Here is a 26,120-nt window from a genome sequence, read left to right on the forward strand (position 1 = left end):
ATTTTTGTTCATGCTTACTTATGTTAATGTTTTACAATGGTTGCAGTTCACAAAGCCCTTAGTTGCTATCCTACAAGTTCCTAATGGAGAAAAGCTTGCAATGAGCTACATATACAAGGGCATCAATAGGAAAAGGAAAGCCATTAGATCTATTTATTTAGGGATTGAGGATAAGTAGCATCCCACATGGGACATCATTGATCGACGATGGCACTGTCGTATTCACAAGCCATTGCATGTAGCTGCCCATTTCCTCAATTCAGCATTCCAATTCCACCTAGGATTTATAGACCACTGAGGAGGTCTTGACTAGGCTTTGCATAGTCATCAAGTGAATGGCACTTGATTCTATGGTTGGAGTAAAGATAATCGCTGAGATAGAGATCTTCAAGCTTGCAAAAGAAGACCTCTTTGCACGAGACATAAGCAAGGCAACTCAAACAACATTGCAACTAACTAAAAATCTATTAAAGGCGTAATTTAAGTTTAGAAATTTATTATTTTTTCTCTTTGACGTTAAGAACTTTATATTGAAAGTGAAACTCAAATTTACACAATAGGATTGATTTTTATTTCTTCTCATTCCAAATTCAAATGGATGGTGAGAAAGGTTTGGTTCTAAGGTGTCACATATTCAAAATCGTGTAGTTCATGTCTTGAGCTAATCATACAGTGCCTCAAAACGTGAGGGCAATTGGAGTATGTTTGGGCATACACTCCAAGAAGCATGATAGGCTATCAATGCAAATGTTGAACGATCTTATGTATGTTCATTACAGCCTTTGCCTCCATCACAAATAGATCTTGGGAATCGACTTATCTTCCATCAATGTAGAGGAGGTTGATCCATAGTTAAATTGGGTTGCCAAGGTTGACGATCCTATCTTCAGCAATGAGGCCCTTACATGGGTTGATCAAGTGGATCAAGAGCCAAAGGCAGTAGCCAAGATAGAGGAGGAGGATAGAGCACAAGGAAACCCCTTGGATGTTGGTGTCACTAAGACTAAAACAACCATCATGGCTGCATCTTATCATCCAAGACCTATCTTAGACACCAATGTCGGACTTGATGTGATCTTGGGCCAATTGATGTAGACTCCTCTAAGCCATAGACTTATATTGTCAGTTTTGATATTTACTTTGATGTCATGGATTTCATAATCCATGAGATTTGTATACATATGACAATATTTATAATTTTATATATTAAACAATGTTGTTTCTATAAGTTAAAATTTAATATTCATTTCTATACTCATGTGCTCAATGTATACCTGTGTATATGGTCAAAATAGATTCTATTTGATTAATTTATTGTGTCTTTAAAGTTTATTTATTATAGGGTGCATGCAGCAAGTTTTAAATCCTTTAAAATCTATATCTTTCATGGTTTTTTCAATTTGTCAAGTTTGGGCATCGAGTTAGAGTCTCAGTCAAAAATCAGCTTGTTGAGTTCGAGGTGAATCCAAATCTTGTTACAATGATCTATATTTTATTGTTATAGGGTAGAATCCTGGTCACTACATTGTAGGATATTTGATTTCATCAGATCTTTCAAAATTAAGGCAAACACTAACTACATCATTGGCTGTTTACTTGTATGTTTAATTCTCTATATCCTAAAAAATAGTATTTTTATTTACAATCTAATAGATTAGGATTAAATTGGAATCAATTTTATTCAACATCCGGAAAAAATTCAGTTATTTTAGCAAATTTAACATATTGGGTGCATGAATCATCAAGTTCGATCTTTTATCAACACATGCCCCTTGAAAAAACAAATCACATAGACCACTAAGCTGCTCCAACACTACCATGACTTGGAACACAAAACGTTGTAATTGATTAGTTGTCGGAATCAATTAAATTTTCAAGATAAGTAGAGTGATCTTAATTCTAATTGAGTTGCACTTGTCATAAGGACCATCAACATGACATTTCCTCTTTCTTCAACTCCTTTATTCTTTCTCTTATGCTTTTTTTGAATGACTTCAAAAATTCTTTGGAGGTAATATAAGATTTTCCTCATAACGAAAAAAGTTTGACCTCATTTCCACAGCACCATGCCTCTACCCATACCTCTTGAATAGGATCCTTCTTTCATGAGCTTCTAAACCAATTTCGATCTTTAAAATTGATAATAAACTAATACAATAATTGGTCTTTAAAATCTTAGCTCTTCCTTTGTGCTTCTTGTCTTACTCTTATGCAGATTGTTTCAAGATTATCTCTACCATTTTGCTTATCTTTTTGTATTTGTATCAACCCCTTTTTAATAGGATCAATATTGTCTTCCCTTGGCAAGAACTTTGTTTGAAAAAACAGAGGTGGCTTGTTCCAATACATATTCTCTCTTATTTGATAGTAGCTTAACTCTCTTTCACTCGTGTCCATTGGAGATCTACACTCAAATGTGAGTTTTCCACCCAGCAAGAAAGATCGAAGCCTTGATACCACTACAATGTCACCAATCGAACAGCTCTAGGAAACAGATGATTCATGAAACATTTATAGGCTGAAACAATAATCCAATGGCCAATGTAGATGTTGAACCCAAGTTTATCAACAATAAAACAATATTGCGAGCCCTTGTAAATCAAACACACAACTTCAAACAACAAACTCAAACCCTCCTAATGTTGGTATGCAACTCCAAATTCATCGAATGCTGCAGATCCAACTTGTAGATATCAAATTACCACAAACATACTTGTTGATTTAAGACAGATGTGTATAAAACTGTAAATATGAAACACTTGGAAAGCAATTATGCTCAAATCTAAATGCAAATATTGATGACAGCAATCACAATATTTAATGGGAACAGATGAAACCCCAGGTTTGATTCTATTTCAATTTTAGTTGTTGGGAAATGGTGTTTGCTGATATGTCAAAATGACAACATACAAAGCTAATTCAGTCATTAAATACCATGAATCAACACACATAATGCTGTACGGATGAGACTGAGGCAATGGTAAATTAGACTGTAAACCCTCCAAAATCTATAATAAATGTTGGGCAACACTCCCAAGTTAACGCAAAAAGTGATAGGAATCTCCTAAAATAGGTGATACGGGCAGTAAATAATGGGCCATCAGCAGTAACCCTGAAATCAGCAATTAATGATGTGCATAAACCCTGGAATCAATAATAAATGATGATGAATATTCCCTTCCCTTGCTGGTGCACCACAAAGTAATGTCTGATTATGCAGATCTGAATTATTCATTGAACATTTGATTGAAAAATGTTCATAAAGTTACTGGTACAACTGGAAGCTAGGATGGTACAACTAGCAGCTAGGATGGTACAGCTGTAATTGGTCTAAATATGGCTGGCAAATGTTTGATTATGCAGATTGCAGCAATAAATGCTGCTCAGTTTTCCCTCCAATGGTATAGATTTCCCAATGAGACAGCGCACAGCAAATAAGGGTGTAGAAAGACAAAAAAATGTCAATTAATGTTGTACAATACCCTATACAAATGGTGCTTCACCAAATCAGCACATGAAACCCTTGAAACTCACAAACACCAAATTTGTTTGCAAATCCTATCACTCAAAATCTGAAAATTGCCAAAATCACCAAGCATGTAATCCCTAAATGGAATTGCCAATGACGGAGAGGAAGGACTCATCCTCAAGTCCATGAGTAGAAATCAAAGAGGGGTTTCATCCTTCAAGATCTGCAATCAGTAAAGTCTTTTTGTCTTTGGCTGTGAAATTGAACATGATGATTAAATTCTTGAAAAGTTGATCTTGCAAAATGAAGATAAGATAAGGTGCTCAAATGAATCCAAACACCTCCTTTATGTGCTACTCCAAAATGGCCCAATATGCCCAATTTCCTTAAGCACTTAAAAATACTTCTTATTTTAATATCAGCGTTTAAAACATTTTTTTTAAATAATATCACTTAAGGGGCATCTTAATGATATTATTATTAATTACTTCCCTTACTTTGGCTTTTAGTCTACAAGAAATGGGAATAGGTTAGAGAACTTCTCCACGTCTCTATGTCCAAAAAGGGGACATGAAAAGAGACATGAGGGAAAGCATGGGCAACTTATGCATGCATAGTTTAAGACAATCCATCTCCATGCTTCAAGCCAACCCTAATAAGGAATAAAATTGAATTTATAATCTCTTTGTTGTTAAGAGGGTTGCAAGGCATTAAGAAGAAACTAAGTTGCCAGTTCGCGTTTGAGAACCCGGTATTCTGGTACAGAAAAATTTTGAAAAGGGGTTTGGGTTCGTTAGTACCATCATAGCATCATATAAACAACAAAACCAACATAAACTTGAAATCATAGCACCATGATCATACCATCATAGCATCATATAGATCAAGTTCAATATCAAAATGACAAAATAATAATATCGAGTTTAAGTATCATTGATTCAACAATTGGAACAATAGTTTTAATTTTAATCATCAAAAGGATTCTCTAAATCATCAACATCATCATTCTCATCCTCTTCATCATTGACATTGACATTAAATGAACCAATACCAATGCCACTTGCACTTGCACTATTAGTGTACTCGGTTTCTAATCATCAAATGCAACAAGCTAAGAAGTGGAAGCATCCAAGTCAGTATGCTTTGGCTCTATATGCCACATCTTCAACTCCCCTTGCTTGTAGTCATGTTGCTTGTGTGAAAGGAGATGCAAGTTGGAATGCACATACACTAAATTCTCCACTCTTTTTTATTGCAATCTATTACACTTTACTGAGTGGATAAAAGAATGTGCTCCAATTTCTTTCTAATGCAAAAGAACTAGCAACCTATCAAGACAAAATAAACAATTAAAGTTATAAAGTTACTAGCAACCTATGAAGACAAAGTAAACCATAAATAAAAATTACTTGTGATAAAATAAAATTAATTAAACTTACTTGTGATAGAATTTTGATTGGGAGGGGTTGCAAGTTTAGGAAGCATGTGCCCTAGAAGTACCACCAACTATGAGCATCCTTCTTAAATCTATGACGAAGAGCGTCAACACTTAGACCATTTGTGATCACAAAATTTGTGAACTCATTTGTAATAGCATCTCACACATCATCTTTAGGGTAGAGTCTAAAGAGTGTTGCCTTGTACCCATCAGACACTTCTAAATCTCCCCATGGTGCAAGCATTCCTAGTTGATCATGAAACTCATTGCTATAGTACTTTGGTGTCGAGGCATAGACAAGAAGATGTAAAGGAGTGGTCATCTTATTCCACCTTTCTACAACAATTTCTTGCAATTGTTTGAATAAAGTTTCCTCGGGGTCTTGCCATTTATGATGCACTTCATCTACTCAAGCATTGAGTCAATGTCATCATAAACATCTCCAATGCAAGGCCTATCCATGTTAGTGTAGTGAATCAAGCTCATAATGGGCTCGGTGAAACTAAGGAGGTATTTCAAAAGATCCCACCATGAGTCATCCAAAATCTTTTGCCTAATTCTTGTTGCCCTCTCAATGATGTTTTGCTTCCATATAGCCCAATTTTGGCTGATCGCCATATTACAAAGTGCCACTTTAACTTTCACCAGTCATCTCAAGACAATTGTGTTAGATGCAATATGGGTGTCAACAACCTATAACAGAAGTTAAAGCCAAAATGATAAAAAATAAAAAACAAACTTCAAAGAATAATACACATTATAGTTTACACAATCAAATTATGAAATTGAAAATCAAAAAATCAAAAAATGTAAAATTAAAATTACTATTTCACTTACCTTCACTATCTCCAAACTCGAAAAAGATCTAAAAATCCCTCGAGACATGTGGTTTGTGATGAACATCTGGATGTCCTCAACCTCTGCATACACCTTTTTGATCCAATCAATTTTATTGCCAATCTTTTGTAGCATAAGATTGAGAGAGTGAACCGCACAAGGTGTCCAAACAATATGATGATAGTGTTCCTCAACCAACAAACCAGCAGGTCTACAATTCTTTGCGTTGTTCATTATGACTTGAACAACATTATGTGATCCCACTATCTCAATAGCAGAGATGACAATATCTGCAATAAATTGTCCATCTTTTACTTGGCCCTCACAATCCACAACTTTCAAAAACATTGCCCCTTTAGGGGACACCACTATGACATTGATCAAGGGATAATTTTTGGAATCTTTCCAGCCTTTTGAAACAATTGATACACTTGTCTCAGTCCATGAATCCCTTATGGACTTCAATGCATCTTCAACACTCTTCACCTCTCTTTCCAACAAGGTTCCATGTACCTTCTCATAATTTGGGCCCTTATACTCTTGGAGCTTCATTAACACTTTTCAAAATCTTTTTCCAATATGGGGAGTGAGCTACATTGAAAGCCAACCCATTTGTATATATGCATTTTGCTACATCTTGGTCAGCAATGTCTTGACTCTCATTTTGAAAAGCATTTTCTTAAGGCCCCTTTGATCTTTTGCATGCAATGGGTTCTTCATTTTCAGGCTCAATTGTGGAAAAATTGGGTGGTTTTCTACTATAATATTGGGATTAGATAGGGGTTGCATTCCCTTTGATTTTTTTGAAATGGTTTGATTTAATCTACGGGCTTCTCTCTCTTTTGCTTCTTCATGCTCCCTAATATATTTTAACACCGTCTCTTGTGGTATAGGCACACCATTTATTCCAAGGCATTGTTTGATGCCTCTTCCCGGTATTGCACACAAATGACCTACCACCCAAAAATATGAACTATTACATTCCTTATCACATCCTTGGCATTTCCAATGGAATTGCACAGCTCCTGGAAGTGATCATATTATGTCAACATACTTCCATAGGGGAGAGTTCGGATTTGACTTTTGTTTTTGTTGTTCATTTGTGCCTATGGAGGAAGAGGTAGATGCCATTCTAGTTCCTATGGCAAGAAATTATATGAACACATTCAAAAACAAAAAACAAAATAACGAAAAAAAAAAGGTAAACTAAATAAATAATGTTTCACATTTAATGATGCTGCAACACTTGATCAAGCTTCAAAAAATCGATCTTCAACTCCTATTTGATGTTGGAAGCCAAACTTTGCTCAACAAATGGCGGATGTCACTTTTAGGGTTATTTTTCTTTTCCAAGTGGCGGATTTCAAAAATTCATTAAAATTTGCAAAGAAAATTTCTTTTTTGGGCACCCAGCCATCGTTTGCCCAAGTTCGCCCAGGCCAAACTGACTCATCTAGGCACAGACCCTGGTCGGACCTACAGGCGAACCAGACCAAGATCCAGACCCAAACTGAATTGGACATGTACCAGGTCCCATACTTGTCAAACCCTACAACTTAGAGAAGAAATATCATATATTGTGTATAAGAGCGGTGGAAACAAATGTGAGTCACTAGAGGGGATGGAAAAAAATGGAATTCTATTCAGAGTTATTTAATTGTTTAAATTTACAGAGTGATCAACTTCTTGCCAATATGACCCTACTTTAGTTTGGGTTTTTTAGTAGCCATGTGTGATGGACATTATGTTAGTCCGAGTAGTCAATAAATTAGTATGTCCTCCCCTAGCCTTTAGCTATATATCTATGGAATCATTGTGGATTATTTGTGTCATTCTACAGACTTGAGAATAATTCATCTCAAGATAGCGACCAGACCTCAAATCATGTCTACTAATCATTGATGTGTGGGGACCAAGTTGGTAACTATTCATTGTCACTGCCATCACTAGCCCCAAATAAACATTAATTAATGTTTTCAGACTTTAATGTTTATTTGTTGACTAGTGTTCAGTTAGTAACTTGGTTCATCCGTTTATGAATGTATCTTGATGAATCCACCCATGTTATTCATCTCAATCGGATCAAGAGATGTATATTAATCAGTTGTTGAGACAAGGCAGTGCTAACAAAGAAAAAATTCTCTATCAAATATCTCTTCAATACATTTTTTTTAAATTGTGAAATATTTAATCTCTAAGTTTTAGCAAAAATGTTGCCACACAAATAAAAAATCAAGATGTAAATGAATATAAGAAATCTGCTAAGGGCTGAATGCGGTTTAATATTTTCTGAGATTCCTGAAGGCTAAATCCCAATAAACAACCTTTTTTGCAGTATTAGTGTATTGGATAACGTAATGCTTTTGGAAAATTTAAAACATAAAGACCTACAATGAGATAAAACAAATGACGCATTGCTAGCTTTTAATTTATAGCCTATCAAACATGTAAATAAAATAAAATCAACCTAGTTTCTACATAAATTTTCAGCACTCACATACTTGTGTTTTACCACTTCCAGCTGGAGCAACCACTTCTGTCACTGCACCAAAAGGAATACCTCCACATAAAGCATTATCTAAACCAATTAAATGCGTTTGAAAATGGCCATGTGATGGCTCATTCATGATGTGATCCTTCGTGACTGAAAGAACCTGGAAATCAAATACCAGCAAGTCTTATTCACTTATATGTAAAAGAATCGCCCTAATGTCTGCCCATACATTTTATGTCTTGTGTGCATTGCAGAAAATCAAGCATACTTCTGATCCTAAAATGAATAAAACAATCCTTTCACAATTCTTCTGTTCCATCAAGCATGGCTAAGAGTAAAATTAGACTATGAAAACAGTACTGTGCAAATATCATTACTTTTACTGATACTTTGGAACAAAAATGCAATGTGATACACTATATGCCACCCAACACATCAGCAGATACCTCTGTAACAACAACTACAACAGTTAAATTCCTTGATCAGACAAATAATGTATATTGAATACTTACGGTGCGGCAAGGTGGGCATGCAATTTCGCTAATTTGAGTTACTGCTGCAGATACTGCATCTAATGACACATCTAATAGCTCCATTAGTTCCAACTCTGTTTTACACAGGGCATCCTGCATATTTCATATGTTTTATAAGAAAGAGTTCGAATATGACCTTATGGCAGTATGGTTAGTGCTTAATTTTTCTATTACGAAGGAAATCCTCAATTCGCATGACTTGCTACATATTCATCAAACTAATTGATCCGCCCATCATTCATCATTGTATAAAGCAACAAAAATAATACAGCATGTAGCAAGCATTAGAGGTTTGAAATTTTAACAGCCAAATGGTGAAACGTCAAGATGAAATTTCCACTAACTAACAGATAGCATAGTCTAAGAGAAAAAATACTACATTCAAAAAAATAATCAGCATCTACCAAGACATAACAGAACCATATAGTGCGCAATTTTTAGTGGCGATTTAGAGCCATTGCCTTGATGATGACCTGGATTTAATTATAGTCCTTTTTGGGCATGCTCCCACTTTTAAAGAAAATGTATTAACTAGTGTTATGAGACTCAGACTTGCCAAGCTGATTTTGGACTCACACTTGGACTCGGCACCTAGACTAGGTGCAGACTCGGCAAATTGAAAACCCAAGAAATTTAGAGATTTTTTAAGGATTTAAAACTTGTTTCATGCAACCTTCAATAAATAAATCTCAAAGACACAATAACCTCATCAAATAGATGCTACCTTGATCACATATACAATTATACATCAATCAAATAATTATAAACACAAATTTTAGTTGAAGGAAATAAATAACACATTTAGATATATAAATTTTGTCAAATGTATACAAAACTCATGGAATATGAAATCCATGGCATCAAAACAAATATCCAAACTAAAATTATAAGTCTATGGCTTAGAGGAGGTTACATTACCCATCCCAACATCACGACAAGTCATGCAATGGCATCTAAGATAGGTCCTAGATGATGATGTAGCCATGATATTTGCTTGCGTCTCAATGACTGGTGTGTATATTCAAGTGAGGAATTTTAATTTTTTTCGAAGCCTTCAAGACTACATCTTTTGTTGACAAGCTCATTAACACAAAGGAGTGGTTAAATATAAAGATCAATGGTTATGTTCTATTTTGACTTTAGCTAGGATACTAATAGATGGAATTCTTCTCTGAGTCGTCTATGAAAGGCATGATTGATACATTTTGCACGAAGTTACCAATTTGGGTTTGGGCACACACTAGGTTCGGGCAAAAAAAAATTTGCCCTTTGGGTTTGTGGGTCGGGTTTGTCCGTACATGTGTGTGTGTGCACACAACCAAACCCACACACACACACACATATTATACAAAAGTTCAAATAAATATATAGAATTATAAAACTAAATACATTTGATAGTATGATACTTCACCATTGATCAATGCCAAAGGCCAATTGATAGTTCCTAATTGAATTGGAAGATGGAACAATGCAGAATGGCAGATGAAAAATAGCAAAGGGCAATTGGAAATCCTAAGGTGAACCTGAACCTAGTTCGGGTGGGACCAAAACCAGCGAACCCAATAACATAGATTTTGCACTATGAAAAATGGCATTTCTTGCCAACTATGACTTAAGTTGTATTCAGCAGTACAAGAACTATATGTAGCATGCCAACTTTTACTATGGCGGTCCTTGTATACTATGTTAATGAATTGTAGCTTCGGTCGGATTATTCTCATCGATGAAATCAAAAGCATTTAATTACTATCTTTCTTTTGTATACTGTCATGATTATGACTATCACAATGCATGACTGAAATTCAGAATCATGTACATATATATACATTTAATATTGTATATGTACATTATTAAAAATATATATATATATATATACATGATCATTAATTATGCCCAAAGAAACGGGACTCGGACTCGGCTCGGACTCGGCAAGGCCGACTCGGACTCGGACTCGGGACTCGGGACTCGGCGTCAGACTCGGCTCCAAACTCAGCTGGACTGGGGATAGTGAAAAACTCAAGAAATTTAGAGATTTTTAAATATTTAAAACTTGTTTCAGACACCCTTTATTGAATACACCTTAAAGACACAATAACATCATCAAACTCGGCTCATTTGATTACATACACAAGTATACATCAATCACATAAGCATAAACGCAAATTGTAGCTGAAGAAAATAACAAACATAGATATATAAATATTGTCAAATGTATACAATATTACAAAACTCATGGAATAAAAAATCCATGTCATCATATTATCATCATCAAATGTTTCATACAAATACCAAAGGTAAATACAACTACAAGTCTATGGCTCAGAGGACCCTGCACCCTCCGGCCCCGGCCCCCTGCGAAGGCGTCTAAGGTAGGTCCTGGGTGATTCGACTGCCATAGCCGCTCCCCGTGACACCATGCCATGCTCACCAACATCAGGAACATCCGCGTCACTATCTGCCTCTGAATCTCCTGTCTGTGCTCGTGCTCTCCGCTCCTCCTCTGCCATGGCTACAGTCTCAACCTCTATATCTACCTGGTCGATCCAATCAGTGTCAAACTCGGAGGTTAAATTTTCTCTACTTCTATCGACGAAGTTTCCCCCCATATTTTTCGACGGGGGTTTGGGGGTAGCGCCCCCAAGGTGGGGTCAAGGGGCATCGCCCCTTGCAGGGTCAAGGGGCAGCGCCCCTTGCGCGCTCCCTGTCACGATACAGGGCGAGGTCGAGGGGCAGCGCCCCACGAGGCCAAAAAAACTTATTACAAGTCTGAATTAGGGTTTCTTTGAGAGTCTTCCTTAGGGCCTAGTTTTGCTCTTGTTGCTAATTGGGTCTTGCTTGGTGAGTGAGTATCATTCTTGAAGGTCTCAGCTAGGTCAAGTTGGTGAGTGATAAAGTCTGGAATGTCAACCTGATCTTCAAATGCCCTGAAATTTGGCTAAGTCTGGAATGTCCTGATCCTGAAATTTGACTAAGTCTGGAAAACTGAAGAATCCTCCAAAAACTACATTTTGCAATATAACTCCTGGAGGCCCGAAACCACTCTCAAACATCCTGACAGTATATATGGAATATAACTTAAAGTATAAGTTTCTTATACTTAAATGTTATATTCCATAAAATAATCCTGACGAACAGACCAAAATGTCAAATTTCGCTCCTGACCCTTCCAAAAAAACTTATTACTTTTTAAAAAGTTTTTTTTTTTGTCATTTTATTAACCTAGCCAGTAGCCGAGTCTGGGGCTCAAGACTCGCCGAGTCTGGCGATTTTGAGCCAAACTCGCCAACTCGGCGAGTCTAGCGAGTTTACTCCCCAGACTCGGACGAGTCCGAGTTCGAGTCCCTAGGACTCGCCGAGCATGACTCGTACTCGGACTCGCCGAGTCTGGGCGAATCGGGGCGAGTCCCGTTTCTCTAATTATGCCATTCATGTTGTTGATATTAGTCATGTTATTGTTGATATTGATAATGCTGATTTACACTAATATTAATGTTGATACCACATTATAACATATATCGATTTTGTGAAGTATCGATATTTAATATCGATTCCTTTATACGAATTGATTATGTATGTCAACCGTGGTTTTTGCCTATATTATGAATCGATAGTGAATATCGACTAATCAACATTCATTAGCGTATTGCGTTGGTCTAACTAACATGTCTCTACGGGAGATATGTTCCTTCAGCATCATATATTATGATCGATCCAAATTCTTGTGAGACACAAAAAATATAAGTGCCAAGCAAGACATATAGAATATACATAACCTGCAATCATTCCTGGAAAATATGTCAGTGAATATATATACAGTTCGAATCAATATTAGAATTGCATTATCTCTAAGCATTATTGAATTGACATTGAAAACAAGATAATAGCAGATCGATATATGTTCAGATTGCACTCATCTCAATATTATCATTTGAAATTACATATATTTGGAGAACAGCGATTATAATTTTAAAAGCATACTACAAACCTCTAAATCTGATCAAACATTAACATGGTATCAGAGCTAGCATAAGGAAGATCCGATCAGATTAATAAGAAGAGGAATTCTTCTCACCATTAAAATCTCTCTAAATTTGCAAAAACGGTGAATGGTGTAAGATTTGAGGACAGACTTGAAGGAGCTACAAATTTCATTTCTTGGAAGTTCAGAATAATGATGGCACTAAGAGAACATGATTTGAACACATTTGTGGAGAAGGCAATACCTATACCTGATGAAGATGATGAGAAACTTCAATGGACAAAGAACAACAACAAGGCTATGAAGATATTAGTGGATGCAATGAAGGATCATATAGTTCCAACCATATCCAAACTAGACACAAAATATCAAATGTTCACTACTCTAGAGAACATGTATGAAATAAATAATACTAGCAAGGCTCTTGCTCTGAAACAGCAACTCCACCATGTCAAAATGAACAAGGGAGAAACCATCACATCTTACTTCTTCAAGATAACAAAGTTAAGAGATCAGCTATCCACCATTGGACACACAATTGATAGCAAGGAATTAACAATGCTGGCTCTCAACGGACTTCCTACATCTTGGGAAGCATTCATACAAGGAATAAGTGCTCGATCTAAACTTCCTAAGTTTGATCGTTTAAAAAACCGACTACATTCAAGAAGAGTCAAGGCTGATCACTAGAGGAATTGGCTTAAACACCTCCAATGAATAAATTCAAGTTCTAAATTCAAACTCCCACAAGAAAGGAAAAAAAGGCAACTTCAAACGAAAGAAAGGAAAGGACTCCCATGGAAAACACTCATTCACGAGAAGGAGGGACATGTCTAAAGTACAATGTTATAGGTGTGACAAATATGGTCACTTTGCGATGAAGTGCCCAGACAAGCCTAAGCCACAAGTCTCCTTAGCTGAAGCTAGCAAGGAAAGCTTGGATAAGGACTCTGAAATGCTTGTATTCTATTCAGCCCTATCAAGCCAAGTATCTACCAGCCTTAATACTTGGATCATAGACAGTGGTGCATCCTAACATATAACAGCATTCAGAGAACATCTTGATAGCCTAGTGGAAAATTCAAATGAAGAAGTCACCATTAGGGATGAGTCCAGTCTCCAACTACCCTGTCAAAGGAATCGGAACCTGCAATATTCAACTAAAATCGGGCATCTCTCTTCAATTGACAGGCGTATTGTTTGTGCCAAGTATCAAGTGAAATTTGGTTTCTATTTCAGCTCTTGAAGACAAAGGATACTAGATTACTTTCATGGATGGTAAAGTTCTAGCATGGCCTAAGAACTCAAATATAAAGAAAGCTCACACCATAGGAATTCAACATGGATGCCTACACAAACTTTGTACTCCTCTTTCTCAAGCCTTAATCCATGATTCTTCTACTACAAGTGAGATATGGCATAGAAGATTAGGGCATCTTCACTTTCAGGCATTGTCTTCAATAGAGAAAATTGTAACAGGTTTACCTTAACTCAAACAAGATCATGAAGGAACTTGCAAAGGGTGGGCCTTAGGGAAGAACACAAAGGGCACCTTTCATAGTAGTGAAAGTAAATCTAAAAATGTATTAGAACTTATTCATACAGATTTATGTGGACCCATGTCAGTAACCTCTTTAGGAGGATTTTTGTACTATGTTATTTTTGTAGATGACTACTCTAGGAAAACATGGATATATTTTTTAAAATGTAAAGAGTCTAATGAAGTCCTTGCAAGATTTAAGGAATTCAATGCTCTAATAGAGAAAATGTCAAGCAAAAGAATCAAAACTCTAAGATCAGATAATAGGGGGGAATATATTTCCGATAGTTTCAAAGACTTTTGTAATAATGTTGGAATTAAGAGGGAGGTCACCGTTCCTTACAACCCTCAACAAAATGGGGTAGTAGAAAGGAAAAATAGAACTATTGTAGAAGCAGCCAAAGCCATGATGCATGACCAAAACCTACATACCTCATTTTGGGCTGAAGCCTCTAGCACTGGTGTCTACATTCAAAATAGATGTCCTCATTTCCTTCTAGATAACAAAACCCCTGAAGAAGCATTTACAGGGATAAAACCTGACATAAGTCATTTTAGAATTTTTGGGTGTCCTATTTACATCCACATACCCAAAGAGAAAAGATCTAAGCTAGAACCCTCAGGAAAAAAGGGAATATTTGTTGGCTACAACGAATCATCTAAAGCTTATAGAATTTATATCCCTGGACAAAGATTAATTGAACTAAGCAGGAATGTTATATTTGAAGAAGATGTTGCTTTTAAAAGAACTAAAGACACTACTGAAATTGATGATGAGTCTCCTCTAAATATGGAAGAGGATCATTCTTCCGAGATTCAGAGGGAGATTCATGAAGATAATAATCAAAATGAACTTATGGATTCTGCTCTAGAGCCTAGAGACCCTACTAGGAGTCGTAAAAGACCTCTATGGGCAAGGAAAATGATTCAAGAAGCTGAAAATTATGCAGCTTCAAAAGGAACCTTCAGGGAAAGCAAGAGACCTAATAGATATTCCAGCTATGTTGCACTTATGAGTGAAATCATCACATCAAAACCTTCTTGTGTTGAGGAAGCCTTCAAACATCAAGTTTGGAAAGATGCCATGACAGAAGAATACCAGTCTATACTCAAGAATGATGTCTGGGACATTGTACCTAGACCAAAAGAGAAATCAGTAGTTTCATCGAAATGGCTCTTGAAAATCAAACATGTTGCAGATGGGAGCATTGAAAAATATAAAACAAGGTTTGTTGCCAGAGGTTTCTCTCAAAAGGAGGGAATTGATTATGAAGAAACATTTGCTCCAGTTGCTCGATATACCTTCGTCAGGGCTTTGATTGCTATTGCCGCATCAAAGGGATGGAAGATTCACCAAATGGATGTGAAGACCGCTTTTCTTAATGGCATAATAGAAGAGGAAGTATACTTAGAGCAACCTGAAGGATTTGTGGTACATAGTGATGGTTCTCATGTTTGCAAACTAAAGAAGGCTCTATATGGTCTTAAACAGGCTCCTCGAGCCTGGTATGAAAGGATAGATAACTATCTCTTAGGATTAGGTTTCTCCAAGAATGATGTAGATCTGAACTTATACTTCAAGGTAATAAATGGCGACATGTTGATTCTCATCCTTTATGTTGATGACTTATTGATTATAGGAGAGGACCATCTCATTACCAAATGTAAACAAGATCTAGCATCTGAATTTGACATGAAGGACTTAGGTCTTCTACACTATTTCCTTGGTTTAGAAGTATGGCAGCGGGCTGATGGTATCACTCTAAATCAAGAAAAGTACACTATTGATACTCTAAAAAGGTTCGGAATGATGGATTGTAAACCAATGTCTACACCCATGGAGACAAATCTACATAAGTTATAAGAAGTAGCAGCAAACTCAGAATTAGCAGATTCCACTCTGTACTGACAGATGATTGGGTCCTTAATGTACTTGGTCAACACTAGACCAGATATTTGTTATGCAACAAATGCACTCACTCAGTTCATGTGTGAACCAAGGCAGTTACACTTAGTTGCAGCAAAACATATTCTGAGATACCTGCGTGGCACAATTGGATATGGATTAAGATATAATAATGTAGACCTAAATCTACAAGGATATACTGACTCTGATTGGGCTGGAAGTGTGGTTGATCGTAAGAGTACTTCGGAGTGTTGTTTCAGCTTAGGATCAGCCATGATTTCCTGGATTAGCAGGAAGCAATCTTCAGTGGCACAGAGTTCCACCGAAGCCGAGTACATTGCTGCATCTATGGGAGCTCGAGAAGCTGTGTGGTTAAGAAAACTTCTTGTAGGGTTGTTTGGACAATCCCTAGATCCCACGATCATCCACTGTGATAACCAGAGTTGTATAAAGTTTCAAGTGAATCCAGTATTCCATGACAGATCAAAGCACATTGAGATCCCTTACCATTATGTTAGATACATGGTGGAGAGAAATGTTATCCAAATGAGATATATTAGTACAGATGAACAAACAACAGACATTCTCACCAAGCCTCTCTCCAAAACAAAGGTGGAATACTTTAGAGGTAAGCTTGGTATGGTAGAAATATAATGTTATCTGAGATTGAGTCTCAACTATATAAATTTATTGTACTAATATATTTTAAAGATGTTTAATGCGTAAACTCTTTTTTGGTCATGTGTGACCTCATGTGCTCCTGTGAACATCTTGAAAGATGACGATCTTCAAATGATGTACATCTATTCTTCATGTTACTATTGTAAGGTGACGACTTTACAACAGTTTAACCTTACTCATGATGGATATCATGTGACTTGGTATCCGTGGACATGTCATGATAGTTGATATCTCTTAAGTAATATTAAGATGTGGATAATCACAATGAGTTATATTACTGAGATATCTCATGGTGGATATTATGTGACTTAATATCCGAGGATATGCCATGAGTTAATATCCTTATGATAGGCATCATGTGACTTGATGCCAGTGCACATATCATAATGGATATCGTGAGTATGGTGAATATCATGTGACTTGATATTCCTGGACATGCCATTACTCCTGATATTACATTGAGGTGATATCTCTCTCACAATACATATGGATCTATTGTGTTTATTTCAGGACAGTAATCATCCTCCCTAGCTAAGAGGGAGTGTTAATGAATTGTAGCTTCGGTCGGATTATTCTCATCGATGAAATCAAGAGCATTTAATTACTATCTTTCTTTTGTATACTGTCATGATTATGACTATCATAATGCATGACTGAAATTCAGAATCATGTACATATATATACATTTAATATTGTATATGTACATTATTAAATATATATATATATACATGATCATTAATTATGCCATTCATGTTGTTGATATTAGTCATGTTATTGTTGATATTGATAATGCTGATTTACACTAATATTAATGTTGATACCACATTATAACATATATCGATTTTGTGAAGTATCGATGTTTAATATCGATTCCTTTATACGAATTGATTATGTATGTCAACCGTGTTTTTTGCCTATATTATGAATCAATAGTGAATATCGATTAATCAGCATTCATTTGCATATTGCGTCGGTCTAACTAACATGTCTCACGTAGAGACATGTCTCTATGGGAGATATGTTCCTTCAGCATCGTATATTATGATCGATCCAAATTCTTGTGAGACACAAAAAATATAAGTGCCAAGCAAGACATATAGAATATACATAACCTGCAATCATTCCAAAAAATATATCAGCGAATATATATACAGTTCGAATCAATATTAGAATTGCATTATCTCTAAGCATTATTGAATTGACATTGAAAACAAGATAATAGCAGATCGATATACGTTCAGATTGCATGCATCTCAATAATATCATTTGAAATTACATATATTTGGAGAACAGTGATTATAATTTTAAAAGCATACTATAAACCTCTAAATCTGATCAAACATTAACATACTAAACAAGTTGTCCAATGTATGGAATAAGGTAATCCTTGATTGTGGCTTTAACTGTGAATATGCAAAGATTTGCAACAAGGGATATATATTTTGTGAATGTTTATGATCATGATTCATCATTGGCCTATTACTTGCTTAGGCTTATCGTTTGATGGGGGTTTGGGGGCAACACCAAAACGAGGCCGAAGGTTAGCACCCCTTGCAAGGGCATGGGGGCAGTGCCCCCAGTGGTGTTGAGGGGCAGCACCCCTCGCGAGGGTTTGGGACAATGCCCCCAACAAGATCAAGGGGCAACGATCCTTGTGGGGGTTTGAGGGGCAGTGCCCCTCGCAAATCCGAGGGTGCCAAGCCAAAATGAAGACCTTCAAAACCACACTGAACGTCATGGACACCATTTTCATATTCTTATAAAACCCTGAAGGGGCATGTCATAAACCAAACAAACTATGAGATTTTGTAAAAAAAATTAAAATAAATTAAAATGGCCGAATCCTAAGCTCGGGACTCGCCAAGACTCGACGAGGGTGACTTGCCTTAGACTCGCTCAATCTCGTTTCTATGGTAATAACATAGGCCATACCTAGACAACATTAGATGCTCCCACGAAATTTTGAGGGAATATGAACATCTTGAATTTGACTATTAAGAATAAAGGTGCTCCAAGATTGATGGTACATTCCATGCATTGAATTTACAACAAGGTGCCCCTATTCATGGGGTAATTGATAAAGTTGTGCTATGTAGTAATCCATTATGGAAGAGACCTCCCAAGGGATTCTGAAAAAGCCAATTTTTTATGCCACTTCTAGAGGTAACCGAAGGTCAACAAGGCTAGATATATCTTGAGGATTGAAGAGGGTCAATTTGTGAAGGGAAACTACTTTTTAGTTACCAAGACTAAAAATGAAGTTGTGTGGATGGCATCACTTCTCTATTCTCGCATTGATGGTTGGGCTCCCAAGTTCCTTTGCATGAGAAATAAAGATTTCTTCTTTTGAGTTCACTCCTGCTATCATTATTCTTCCTTGCAATTGAAAATTCTTCTTTTGTTCGATCGAAGGAGATATCTTGGTATAAAGTTTGGTCTTTGGCACTAAAGACTATAGCTCTAGCTTCCCTAGGACCATTTTCTTCTTCACCTCTTCCTTGACCTTCTTATGTAATTTATAAAGCCATTTTTGTTAGGATGCTATCGTATCCCAGTAATTTTTATTTTTATTTTTATTTTTAGGCCAATAACAATTCATCCACAACAAATAACCCGTTAAGGTTACAGGAATAATCCAAACAACTGAAAGGGAACCCTTCCACCTTTTGTTCACCGAGAGCCCAAACTAGGAGGGTGAGAGCATACGGTGTTCTGGGGATCGTTAGCAACAATAATCAAACTGAAAATTACAATGCATGGGCGGCAAGCCAGCCCCTTCTGCTTATCCAGCAAGGTAGAAACCAAACTCTTGGCGGTAAACCGACCAAGGAAAATTACAAGAAATTGAAGTTCAATCACTCTACCGCGTATTTCAGCGGGAGGACATTACATTAAGCTATCACTCTACCGCATATTTCAGCGGGAGGACCATTATATTGAACTTATCACTCGACCACTTATTCAGCGGGAGGACAGAGTACAAAAACTGAATTACAAAACTTAGAAGGTGGCAAGCCAGCCTCTTCCACTTATGCAGTGGGAGTTACAAATGAAAGTAGAAAGAAGGGATGATCAGTACTACTGAAACAACCATACAATATAGAGATGAGATGAGAAGATTAATTGCAGATTTCTACAACAAGACTGTAATTTTCTGTTACACTGATCTGCAGGCTGAAAGTACAGTTTTAGTAGCCTATGGAAACATCAAAACACTTATAACTCACTCATTTTTTACCCAAATCACATGAAATCAATCCCAATCTCCCAATATAACTCTAACAATAACATCCCAACCAAATTACAACTCAAACAAACCACTATTCATTTGGCATGCATCCCAAGGCAAATGCAAAAACCCACGCTATACCCTGGAAGTTCGATTTTGTCTAATAAAATCATTGCTCAATCAAAACAGCTAAAAAACTCACACATTGTATCGCCATGGCATGGAAGGAAGAATGAGCTGGTACCCAAATGGATGGAGTCGCCTGGTTAAGAGATGTGAGCAAAATTCACTTTCAGCAATCCCGCGACCAACAACCAAAAACACTCAAATCCAACATCGAACACTCCATAATCTGCAACTCATTAACCAATCAGCAATGGGAACACAAGGGCACAACTAGGTACTATATTGCAAGTACAAAACTGAGACTTAGCTAAGAAGCCAACTTCGAAGCTCAGATTTTCAGTAGCCAAACCGGCAGCATAACGATGCAATTTTCAAAGATATGGAAATGGGAGTCCAAGTCTCATATTTATAACTCCACACACCTCAAACCCAAATGCCATTTCCTTCAATTTCAATGCTTTCTCATTTGCATTTCGCTCCACTACATGTGGACCCCAAGAGTGGCGCCATTTCCCACAAGTCAACTTCTCACACCTAAGGCAAGGACCCACGTGACACTTAGGCAAATATTAGAGATAAGTTATAAAAAATATAAAATCTTTCTCAATATTTCGATATCTCATAATAAACATGAAATTCGCCAAGAACTTAGGAAAAATAGGCATTAATCCCAAATTTTAATAAATTGGTCGTCAATAATCAGATTAATTAAATATTAAACCTTAGGATAAGGAATTAATATTCATTTATTTCGCATGACTCTGGTACTGATTATTAACACTGCTAGGATGAAACTGAGTCAGGATGACCACCAAAACTGCTGCAGAATCAGAACCCTGTCTACTGCCAAAAATAGAATTGTGCCACACTGCCACTTACTAAAAATAGTACTAATGCTCAGAAAAGAACGATCATCGCGTCCAAAGGCAAAACATGGAGAACTCAGTAGTACAGTAACACCAGAATGACCATTCCCTGACTTACTAAAAATAGTAAGTTCTCGTTTCATCAATGCTAGAACCTCATTCTTCATTCCACCTAGCCTACGAGTCTCAGGAATAGGCTAATGGACCACTGAGAGAACGTCAATGAGAAGGGGACATTACACCATGAAGCTAGCACTTCCAACGACCCTGGAGGAAATGGAAACGGGAGTAACAATGGGAGCAACAATGGAGGTTCAGTTTCAAGACCTTTACAACCCGTCTTCCTACCCAAGGAAGTGCCTATTGGTGTCTATTTTATCATCTACCAAACATTAGAATAAAATATCCAAAGACACTCTATCCTCTCTTGATAAATCACCGCTTATGCTAATATCATATGGCGATTCCAAGGTTTCTTTTGTCAAGCCTTGACGTGTGGATAAGCTCAATGGGCGTTGTGATATGTTGGTAATACACAAAGGGACTTACGCTTGGCTCGTTCAATTCACAATAGAGATTTATCGTTTGGGTTATAGATCATGGATTTCAAGAAAACTGAAAAGGAGATAAGGTTTAGAAATTCTAATCTATTCCTTAGAATTCAGGAGACGGTAAAGACTGGGTGAAACTAATAACAACACTTTGTTTCGCCACACTTAGGACAACTACGCAAAGCATGTGCAATCTTCTAAGGTTGTGCTCAAGATTTTCACACTTATGAATAATACCAACAATTGAACAATATTACTCAAAGTAGAAGTTAAGCATCCACATCAAAAGCTCAAGCTAACTTTACACATTGAATGAAAATCATCCATCCAACAAAAGTATGAGCAAAAAGTTTCACCAATCTAAACTATCAAATCCTTCATTCATCTAACATACATGAAATAAAATCTAAACTATGGTGAGGGATAAGAACCATGCAGACTCCAAAATAAGGAAAATAATCACCATCAATTCGAACAATGTATTACTTATTATTTTGGCAATCCTAAGCAACAATTGCTTATCTCAACATGTTTTGCAACATGCTCCCATAATTTACAAATGAGGGGTGAGCTCAATTTATAGGCTCCCAAATTACAATTCAATGGCCAAGATTAATTTCCAATCAATGGTCAAGATTAATACAACCTAACCCTAATCAAAGTTTCCCAAAATAGATCAAATATCTGTCGGATGAGAGAAAAGTGGCACAAGATGCTATCCTAAGCAACAATTGCTTATCTCAACATGTTTTGCAACATGCTCCCATAATTTACAAATGAGGGGTGAGCTAAATTTATAGGCTCCCAAATTACAATTCAATGGCCAAGATTAATTTCCAATCAATGGTCAAGATTTAAACAACCTAACCCTAATTAAAGTTTCCCAAAATAGATCAAATATCCATCGGATGAGAAACAAGTGGCACAAGATGCTATCTTTTAGGATTGCACCCCCTTCTTCTGTCTAAGTATGGAAATTTGTCTGGAATACTCTTCTTGCCGCCAATTTATGTTGCACATGGGAGCTTGTCCTTGACTCTTCAAAAATGAAATCCTTAAGAAATTTGGAATTTTTTTCCATACTTTCGCCAAGTCTAAAGACTTTTCCTTCTTGATGCCTGGAGTCTCTTTCAGGTGCCTTGAATTTGGAGAAGAATTTGATTCATTTGCTTGTCTTGTCAAATTTATTTCTTCCTGGCATGGCAGACTTGGATGAAGTCCAGCCAACCTTTGTTTATGCTTTAATCTTTCTTCCATGCCTTGGCATGCTTCGTGTCAATTTGTTTGCCCTTGGACTTGGAATGTTCTTGGACAATCATCCTTCAATTTGCCTTAATCTGTTTTATGCCTTGGAAAGAGTTCGGACAATCATCTCCTTATGTTTGGTGGATTTGGAAAAGTTTGGACAGTCATGAGCCTTCTTGTCTTTGGCAGATTTGGAAATATGATCAGACAATTTGTTTTCCAATTTTCAGTTTGTGTCTTATTATTAGACAAACCTTGGCTAATCTTTTCCTTCCAAGGTGAACTTGGATTGCCCTATCTTCATGGATCAGATTTGGAGGTCTAATCACTAGGCTTTATTTATTCTTTCCATGTCATGCGCTTGGAAGATCATTCTCCAAGCCTTCTCTTTTTATTATCCAACCTGATTGCTTGGAAGTTTAGACAGTTTGTTTTGCTTTATTCCTTAGCGAATTTGGATAACATTCTTCCTTAATCCTGGTAGGGCGGACTTTCTTGAATCTTGGACATAAATGATTTGTTCTTGGAAGATCATTAGTCATTCCTTCTCAGGCAAACTTAGAAGACAAGAGATGTTCTTCTTTGTAGGCGAATTGGAATATGCTAAGACATATTACTTTGTCTTTGTGCTCATCAAACTTCCAATCTGCCATCTTTTAATTCACTATCTATGATGAACTTAGATGAGTCTTGGACATGTCGAACTTATCGAGTGCTTCCTTCAACTTTTTGGAATGCTTTGTTTCCTATCTCCATGCGAATTTTGTTGTCTTTGTTTGAAGTCTAATAATCTAATCAAGTTATATCATATTTGGAAGCTACTTACTTTGCTCATCCTTGGCGAATTCTGGACATAGGCTTATGCTCCAACTTTGGCGAACTTGGATGATGTCTTGACATGCCCTCTGTTGGCTTCAAATGCAACCACTTCTAGAGGAAACCAATATTGCGCTCCATAATTGATTTCCTCTATATGAATTGTTTCCTATCCTTTAATACCAAAACAAGGTGACGAACAATGCCTTCCTTTTGTAGTTCGGCCTTCTTGCCCCTTTCCAACTCATAGTCTTTAGGAAAGGGGATCCTCAAATGTTTAGGAAAGGGGATCCTCAGATGTTCATTGCCAACTTGGAAGGCAGATTTGGATGAGAATTTGAACATGTCTAGGCAGACTTGGCAAAAGACTTTGCCATGTGCTCATGCTTTGTTGCCTTGGATGAACTTTGGACAATCACCTTCCAACTTTCTTGACCTCGTCCATGCCTTAGTTTATTTTCAACTTAATTTTGCTTGCTTGACCTCATGTAGGAGTTTGACTAACTCTTGCCAAGAGTTAATTAACCAATGGTAGGAGTTTACCATGTGTCTGACAATTTTACTTGCCTAGGTGAACTTTGATCATGCTTGGAAGGAATTCATCTTCTCCTTGTCATGCCAACTTGGAAGACTCCATGCTAAGGCAGACTTGGAAGATTGTCGGACATGTTCAAGGTGGACATGGATAGTTCTTAGACATGGCCGACTTGGCAAAGGCTTTGTCAATTTGTGTTTGCTCTTTGTTGTGACCTTCTTCATATTTTCCTTAGGCTGGGTGAAGTTTGAAAACCTCTTGCCAACCTTAATTTTGTCTTCGTCATGGCGGATTTGGAAGAAGTCTAATCGCCATATTCTGATTAATTCCCATCATGCTTTTTTTATGGCTAGCGAACTTCATTGGTACTTTGTTTCCTTAACCTGCAAAAACAAATGAAAATTTAATATTATTTTCAGATTTTAATTCTGATTTTTAATCCTCTTTTCTGAAAATTTCACTTTCAGCCTATTAAAAGGTTAAATTTCTGTGAAAAAGAAGACTGAAAGTGAAGGAATTGATCAAGAAATTGATAAAATAAGACAGAAAGGTAAGAAAATTCAGTAAAATTTAGATCCTCTTTATGACTGAAATTTACCTTCAACTCTAAAATTTTGTCTTAAAATCGAAAAAAGCACTTAATTTCTTGATTTCTAACACTTGGAAGAATTCACTTCTAGAAAATCTCTCCAAAATTCACAAATTTTGAGAGAAAACTTCTTCTCAATTGCTCTCCAAATTCTCAACCTGAATAATGAATTGTGAAAATGAGTTGGTTGAAAATATATAGTCTAGGATTTTTAAATTTAGAAGTTTTATTTTTGTTTGTTTTTTTGTTTTTAAATTATTTTATTATTTTTTTGTGGTTTTTTCTTTGTTTTAATCTTTTCCAAAATGGAAAGTTTTATTTCATCTCTCAAATTCATCTTTATCAAGGAATCTTCTAGAACTTTCTTTTAATTTCCAAAATTCTTGAAGTTTTTTTTTTTTTGAAATAATTCTAAGTGTTGAAAAATAATCCTTGAAAATAATCTTAGTTTGGGAAAATAATTTAAAAAATTTTATGTGATAAATTTATTTTACAACTTGCTTTACACTTCCATGCCTTATTTTATTTATTATTTTATTTTTATTTTTTTCTTCCAACATGATCTAACCTCAAAGTAGGAGTTTAACTAACTCTTGCCAAGAGTTAATTAACCATTGGTAGGAGTTCACCATTTGTCAGACAATTTTGTTTGGACATGAAGCGGACTTGGATGCTCATTGGACAACTTTCTTATGCTCTGGCGGACATTGATCCTACCTAAACATCTTCCATACTTGACATCCTTGGGCGAATTTGACTAATCATCTACCATTTTCACTTCTTCAACTTAGGCGAAATTTTTAATGTGCCATCTTCCAATGTTACCTTTATACTTGATCAACAGTTTCTCTAGAACGAAACCCTAATTAGGGTTTGCATTTTTCTTTTTACCCTTAAAGACATAATTTTTCAATTCTGAGAACATGGGCAGTAATAATTTGGCATGAAGATCAAAACCCTAAACTCAAATAAAAGCAAAAATAAAAAACCCTTGCTTTTTTTACTTAGAGGCAAAAAAATTTGAATCTGAAGACATGGGCAAGACTGAAATGACCTAAAGAACAAAACCCTAATCTCAGAAAAAGAAAAAAATTTGAAGCCCTTCTTTTTATACCTAGAGACAAGATTTTCAAATTCCGACAACATGGGCAGTAATGAAATAACCCGAGGAACAAAACCCATATGCCACTTTCAAAAAAGCAAAAAAAGCAAAAATTTCTAAAAATAGAAAGTTGTCAGAAATGACCCAAAACAATTGCAATCCTCGTCCTTCAAACCTTTTGAGC

The 26,120-nt window shown here is 36.3% G+C and overlaps 1 protein-coding gene across 7 annotated transcripts in view; it reads right to left on the reverse strand.

Annotated features, from left to right (window-relative positions):
* The window catches only part of LOC131070885 (DNA repair protein RAD51 homolog 2), a 200,697-nt gene that overhangs the window by 143,121 nt on the left and 31,456 nt on the right, over window positions 1–26,120 (reverse strand). For all 7 annotated transcript variants that reach the window (XM_059218344.1, XM_059218338.1, XM_059218336.1 and 4 more), the window contains 2 exons: window positions 8,751–8,864; window positions 8,246–8,398 (listed from right to left, as the gene is read on the reverse strand). In XM_059218344.1, the coding sequence (XP_059074327.1) occupies window positions 8,246–8,398; window positions 8,751–8,864 (267 nt within the window). The remainder of the gene's footprint in view (window positions 1–8,245; window positions 8,399–8,750; window positions 8,865–26,120) is intronic.

Source organism: Cryptomeria japonica, chromosome 1 (genome assembly GCF_030272615.1).
Source record: "Cryptomeria japonica chromosome 1, Sugi_1.0, whole genome shotgun sequence".
In the NCBI taxonomy this organism is placed as follows: Eukaryota; Viridiplantae; Streptophyta; class Pinopsida; order Cupressales; family Cupressaceae; genus Cryptomeria; species Cryptomeria japonica.